The following is a 6,976-nucleotide window of genomic DNA, read 5'->3' as shown; positions in this document are numbered from 1 at the left end:
CAAAATTTAAAACCTGATGTTAAAGAAAGCTATTTAAAATCATGTCCTGAGTTTAGAGGACAAACTGAAACAATTAGAGATAAGAGTAAAAAAAAAGCTTTCGCCTTTTGATGAAGAAATCTTATTTAAAATTTGTTATAAAAATAATAACCAATACCTCACTTGGCTTTAATACTCAAAATATCTGTTGGATATTTTATTTTACCCATGAATATATCCTAAACAGAAACGTTCTGTCTAATGAAATTAAAGGGAAACAAACATTGTTATTTTATTTATTTAATACATTAAAGGCAACATGCTTTCAACCGATTTACTTGAATAATGAAATGCAGTCAAGTCATGTGAATAAAAGCACACCTGACCTGCTATGTGTCTCCATGGGGTCCCTGTATGTTTCACGTTAGAAAATCATCCCTTTCGCATTATTTTGAGCAAAACAAAAAAACAGCAACTGGTGTGTAGGATGGTACATGCTCCAACCCTGGACAAATTTTTTTCCTTTTATTTTTAACCGATTATCATGTCTTAGGTGATTACTTGATTTGATTTTGTTGGTTTAAAAAATACTGTGTTTACCTTTATCTAAACCTATCAGTGCATTTAAATAAACACAGAAATAAAGACAGTTGGTCTCAAAGAATGAATTATATACTTAATGCCAAGCTGGATTTCAATTATACGTATTGTCTCATCAATCATTGTTTTCTTGGTACAAACTTCAGCATTATAGGCTTCAGTGGCTGGAACTTCCAATCAAACTGAATCGGGATCTAAAGACATAAAAAAAAAAAAAAGAAATAAAACACTAATATGAGAGCAGAGCAGAATGAGCAGTCAGGGTTATTACAGGGTGTTTTTCTCACCACTGTATCTCTGCATGTTTCCATGGTGTAATTCTGCAGGATGCGAACGATGAGCATCTTCATGACCAGGATGGCATATCTCATCCCCACACAGTTACGAGGGCCGAGGCCAAACGGCATGTAAGCGTATGGGTTCAGATCCTTCTCATTCTCCTTACTGAATCTGTAGGGACCAGAATAAGGTGGCCGATGATGTGGTCAAAAATAAAGAACAGTTAAAAACACGTGTTTAGGGGAAAAGTATTTTACACCCCAAAAGTAAAGATTGATGTATTTCCATTGTTTTGGGCAGGAAGATAATTTACTTTTTAAAATAATGAAAGAAAAGTATTTTATATGGTTTTTAAGTGAATGCCATCTAATCTGATTCTGGATCATCTTATTTATCTGTTTCGATTAAAGGAAAATACACTTATCTTTAAAAAATACCACATATTTTTAGATGAGTTTTTGCAGGCTTTTTTTTTCCTCTGATACATTTTGTTGGCTGCTTACCTCTCTGGTTTGAACATTTCTGGTGAGCTCCAGTATCGTTGATCCATGTGCAACAAATGCACTGGAATCCCAATCAATGTTCCCTCTGGGATGGTGAGACCATGAATTTGCACCGTATTTTTGCAGAGTCTCTCAAGTCGAGGCGCAGTTGGAACTAAGCGCTGTGACTCACAGAAAACTTGCTCCAGGTACTCCAGATCGTTCAGGTCCTCATAGGAGATGGAGGTCTGGATGAAGAAGAGGGAAGTAAGATGGAAATAAAGGAGTAAAGCTATTCTAGCGTAACAGACTACAAAAGCCATCATAAAAAAACTACATTCTTCTGCAGACAGGCATCAATTTCTTTCTGTAAGGTCTGCATAACATCAGGATTTGTTGCCAGGTTGTAAAGGGTGAAAGAGAGAGTGGTGCTGGTTGTCTCATAGCCACCGAAGATGAAGGTCAGAGCCTGGGAGAGGATCTCATGTTCAGTCAAACCTGTAATAAGAAACGCTGATGTTAGTAATACTGTTAGTATCATTGAAGATGTGCGAGTTTATTAGACCTTGGTATTAGCTGCCTGTGTCAGAAGTGATGTTTTAATCTTATTAGGACAGTTTCTCTGTCTGGATATACAGTTATAATCTTCATTCTGTACATGGAAAAGATTTGGGAATGGAATGAGAGCGGTGTCCTTCAGCTAAGAACGAAGTGTAATATTTTGATAAGGCTGGAGCCATGGATGTCTAATCATCTGCTAACGTGTATGATGTAAAATAAGATGATGTGGCAGACTGGAGATGTATAAAATGCCTTTTTAACTGTTAATTGGGGCCACTTCCTGGGAGGTGAGCAGCTGCCTTCTGTACATTCTAAGCAATTTCTCTGATCTGAGTAAGATTACAATTTCTATCAGAATCTGTCGTCATGTGTGTGTGTTAGTGTTATTTAAAGAGTTTTTCCCAAGTGATCTTTTTTCAGGGAAAAGAACCAGTGAGATAGAGCATCAAGGTGCATCCACAGAGCCTATCTTTAACAGTACAGATGTGTCTTTATAGTTAATTTCCTGGTGTCCATAATTATGTAAGTTCCTGATCTATCCAGAATGGAGGAGATCATGCTCCTAGTAGCTTTGCTTTTTGATCCTTTCATTTATGGCTGTTAATTTGCGTCTTTTTTCAACATGTTTATTGAGACAAAAAATCTGGTGGTTTTTGAATCACATCCTCGCATCTTTGCAATTTCCAGCATGCTGCATCCTTTTATTTTATAGTCTGTTAAAGTACGCCATTTTCTCATTTTGCACTGGGAATAGAATCTGATAATTATGTCCAGGAAGAACTTTTTATCTCTTAAGGCCACAGCCTACCTCATTACAGAAAACATCACTGGAGCTTACAACTGCATTAACGACCATAAACAAGCTGTTATGATCAAATAATTAAGACATTTTAAGCGTATGGAAAAAAGGCTACATATTTATTTAGTATAATAATGAGTTTTTAGAAAGATTATCAAATGTTGACAACTATATTCTTTCGACTATTTTTATTACAGATAAGAGAAATGTTAGATTATTTGTATTGCACGGGAACTGGTTAATCATTATTTTCTAGCATTACCTTTAGGACTGTGCACAGGCATAACCTCTGGTTAAATATTTACTTTATCCTCACTTATCAAGTTATTATTCAAGACCGTTGTAGACAGTAACTGTGAGCTAACAGCAATATTCTTTTTATAAGGAAGACATCAAATATTGGATACAAAACTGTTTAAATGGAAACAGTGATTAGATCTTCAGTTGCGTTTCAAACAGACCTTTACTCGGCTGTTCATGTTCGCTCTTTATGTCAGATTCTGGGATCTCATTCTGGATCATGACCTGCAGGAAGTCCCCCCGAGTCTGAATGGGGCACAGAAATGTATAGATTCACAATAAACAAGCTTTGTTAGCTGTTTTTAACATTTCCAGGCTACAGTTTGAGTAGGTGTGTTAATGCTCAAAAACTAGAGGTTTAATGGACAGGTATCAATGTAATTGATTAATCATCTTCTTAGAGATTAGGAAAGCTGGATTGCTCTAATATTTAACAGTTTAAGTCGCCTCTTACTGATTCCTCTGAAGTGTGCTGGTCTTTAAATTTCTTAATGATGTCATAGAAAAAGTCCAAACTGGCTTTGGGCATCAGCTCAACTTTGAAGAGCTTCAGAAGATGACGCCCAAAGGGAAAGATCGCTAAAACGACAAATTAAACTTGTTTAACTTACATGAATTTGCTATTTACAATGCTAAATGCTAAAAAAACAAAGAGCTGACATACACATTAAAAGAAAAGGCCAAAATCTGAAGTTCATAATCTTCTGCAAGTGAGCATGAACAGGGTCATCGAGGTTGTTTATAGAGTCGATCTCCACACTAAAGGAAGCACTGGTCACCACATCCAAGCTGTACGGTGCAACAAACCTGGGAGTAAGAGAAATACAAATAAAACAAGAATTGACCAATTTTCTCATGAGGGGATAAGAAGTCTGTAATCTGATGGAATACAACAAATATAACATACTTCTTAACATCAATGGGCTCTTCCAGATCCATACGTCCGAGTTTTTCCATAAGCCTGTCTACAAATTGAACAACTAAAGGGAAAACCTTAAGGAAAGGGACAAAAATTAATGAATCCTATGAACTTTGAACTTCACTAGACTCTCCTACTCCAGAGTGTGCAAAATGAGAGGAACTAGGCCATTGTTGCATTACATGCAAGGAGTCACGTCATGTGTCTCAGTGTTGGTGTTTCTTCCCCGATGAATGACACTGTTGACCCTAAACACTCCAAATTTCCTCATTTTATCCTTCACACCGCTTCCGCACGCCCTGATTTTTCCACACTACTAAGAAAATGTGCAATGTGTTCAGAAAAATAAACATCTTTAGGCATCTTATGATTTGATCACCAGGATCAACGGACTGTGAGAAACTCCTGGAAATAAATTTCTGTCACTCTTGTATGACACAAAGTGGTTTAGGGGAAAAAAATAGCAAATATAGCACATGTTCTACTGAGTAATGAAATGAGGGGAAACAGAGCAGAGGAGGCTTGAACGGACATGAGATCCTGACCTGTTTTAATCTTCCACTGGTGAAACATGGAGATATTGTGCTGCGGATTCGTCTCCACCTTTCATCTTTCACTGATGTGACTGCGTCATCCAAAGGTCCTCCATCACCAATTATAATCTGTTTCAAAGCAAAACAGTAACATATGCTGCAGAAATTATCCAACCATGTGACTCGTTCTTATAACCAAACTTTTTGTAGATGGATTAATTATTTAACTTTCCAGAAGCTTAAGTATGAATTTGGCTTTTTTATTTCCAGATAAAATTCCAACTTTACTTTCATCTGAAGTAGAGAACTTTAGACAAGAGAGCAAAAGTCCATGCTTTGGTTTAGGAGTTGAATAATAATAATAATACTTTGGACTTGTAATGCACTCTATATTTATACAAATCCCAAAGTGCTACATAGTAAAACAGGTAAGTGCTAAATAAAAACACATGGAAAGCATGAGAAATAAAAAGTCAAAGAAAAGATAAAATAATGTAAGTAAAAAAAAAAAAAAAAAAAAAAAAATCCAATAAATGATACAAGGACAGCGACATTTGCAGCCGATGTTGTATATGTTTAGTGCTTATTGATGCATTGATTCACGCCTTAAGTCTTCTCCTTTTGAAGCTTGAAAATCCTCCCAGGGCTGCCCTTATCTCCTTTGCTGGTGCATGTTATCCTACTAAACTTCCACTCAACTTTCTATGAACATGTTTTGATACAGCATTCCATGAAGAAACCAGCTTCTGTGTCAATAAACTTTTACCATTGTAGGTGTCAGTGATTGTGTGTTATGAAAATCAGTCAAGTCAGTAGCTTCTTCATGAGTCTTTAGAATACTGGGGGAAAAAAACTTGGGTGGAGGAAATTAATAGATTAAGATGTGACAGTTTAATATAATTAATTACTTATAATTAAATTGAAAAGACTTAAAGAATTGATATTTTGTAAATTATATTTAATGAATCTATATAGTATAAGATTCAACCAGCTATAAGATCACACCAGTATACTGTAACTTGAGACTTCAAAACTAACCACAGGGTTATTGACAGGTCAGGGGGATTAACTGCTTCCTGTTTTTACACAAAAGCAGGAAAATGAGATGTTTAAAAAAAGTTTCCTATTTGGAAAAGGGACTTTCGGCAGGTTCAGTGCAGCATGACATTCCCAGCTCTGAACTGTGACAGCGTGCTCACACTCCTTTTATAAGGACAATAAAACAGAGCCTTACTTCCAGTTGCATCATGTTGCAAGCTTGGGCGTGTTTTTGCTGTAATCTTAATTCCTCAATATACATTTCCAGGAAACCTTGCCAGACACTCCTAGAAATCCAAACTGTTGCACTAAAATTGATTCTACTATAGGTAATACAAATAAGGCAGTTCATTTTTTTAGGTGCATGTAATACTGTTTTCAACATGAAAAGGAGTAATTAGCAACTTATAAGGCTTTCAATAAATATGTTTTATAAACACAGTCTTACCCTGCGGTTTGTAAAGGTAGAGTAGCACTCCTTAACCAATATGGTTTTGATCATCTCAGGGTCAGCAATCATCAACAATGGGGTTCGCCCTTCAAACAAACTGAAAAAAAGGCAGGGCGAAAAACAAAAAATGCAGCTTTTTTGTGTATTTATATCAACACAAACACATAATCAGATATTTTAAAACTACAGGCATAAGCAAATATCCTTTTTACAAAAAAACAGAAAGAAAACTAATTGAGAAAAGAGATTTTCAAGGAATCTAAGTGGGCTGCTAAAATGTAAACAAAGTTGATTCCATCGTTTACACACCCCCAGACATCCCCATACTTGGCGTGGCATTCACGGTCAAATAGAAGCAGTCCCTGCAAAAAATAAAACAAAAACAGAGCAGGGTTACAAATAATAATAAAATTATTCTTTTTTTTTTTTTTTTTTTTTTTGGGGGGGGGGGTTTATTGAGACTATACCTTTGAGAAACCCAAAAGGCTTCCCATAAAAGGAAGTGGTTTTGGTCCAGATACCCCTATCTTTTTAAAAAACTTAAATGGCCAGGTTCCGTACCTAATTTTTTAGAAAGAGAAATAAATTTAAATATTATTGTTTTCTTAGACTTTGAAATAAAAAATGACAACATTTCATAATACTTGCAATAACAACAGGGTGACAGAGAAAGCAATTAAGGTCCAAGTTGTTGCTGAAAACATCAAGAAATCCATTGTGTTCCTGAAAAGCTGCTGAGAAGAAGCTGAAAACAAGCTGTTTTAAAGCCGCCAAATGGGAGGAGTCACGAAACCGAGTCTTCTACCAGACATTAAAGAGATATTCCCCAGCAGGCGCTTTCATTTTTTTCTTTCTTTTTTTTTTTTTTTATAAAAAACTTTGACAACTTAATAACCAATAGAAGAACTCCAGATATGTAATATCTATATTTTTGTCGTATAAAAAAAAAAAAAAAAAAAAAAAATATATATATATATATATATATATATATATATATATATATATATATATATATATATATATATATATATATAT

General features: G+C 35.2%; 1 protein-coding gene across 2 annotated transcripts; it reads right to left on the bottom strand.

Moving 5' to 3' along the window:
- Positions 1 to 635: 635 nt before the first annotated feature.
- On the bottom strand, positions 636 to 6,707 carry LOC119790264 (cytochrome P450 3A40-like). Of its 2 annotated transcripts, none has more exons than XM_038295736.1 (13): positions 6,590 to 6,707; positions 6,409 to 6,502; positions 6,251 to 6,303; positions 5,939 to 6,038; positions 4,465 to 4,581; positions 3,908 to 3,993; positions 3,665 to 3,807; positions 3,455 to 3,579; positions 3,162 to 3,246; positions 1,678 to 1,838; positions 1,362 to 1,588; positions 867 to 1,029; positions 636 to 773 (listed from the first exon to the last, which is right to left on the bottom strand). In XM_038295736.1, the coding sequence occupies exons 1-13, from the start codon at positions 6,655 to 6,657 to the stop codon at positions 699 to 701; spliced, it is 1,497 nt and encodes a 498-aa protein (XP_038151664.1). In that variant the 5' UTR covers positions 6,658 to 6,707; the 3' UTR covers positions 636 to 698. The 2 variants fall into 2 exon arrangements, with proteins under 2 accessions (XP_038151664.1, XP_038151665.1); XM_038295737.1 differs by having other exon boundaries at positions 6,586 to 6,657.
- Between the last annotated feature and the right edge of the window lie 269 nt (positions 6,708 to 6,976).

This window comes from Cyprinodon tularosa, unplaced genomic scaffold (genome assembly GCF_016077235.1).
Source record: "Cyprinodon tularosa strain WSP-4 unplaced genomic scaffold, ASM1607723v1 ctg359, whole genome shotgun sequence".
NCBI classification, from domain to species: Eukaryota; Metazoa; Chordata; class Actinopteri; order Cyprinodontiformes; family Cyprinodontidae; genus Cyprinodon; species Cyprinodon tularosa.
Note: the sequence above shows the minus strand (reverse complement) of the source record. Positions and strands in the feature narration are given on the sequence as shown.

What these genes read in the sequence shown, in the direction of transcription:
- LOC119790264 (XM_038295736.1), bottom strand. Translation starts at nt 6,657, where the DNA reads ATGGATTTCTTGATGTTTTCAGCAACAACTTGGACCTTAATTGCTTTC. An exon ending in AAGTATGGGGATGTCTGGGG is followed by an intron (nt 6,039 to 6,250) that starts GTGTGTAAACGA and finishes CCTTTTTTTCAG; the next exon opens with TTTGTTTGAAGGGCGAACCC. An exon ending in ATGCCTGTCTGCAGAAGAAT is followed by an intron (nt 1,589 to 1,677) that starts GTAGTTTTTTTA and finishes TTCTTCATCCAG; the next exon opens with ACCTCCATCTCCTATGAGGA.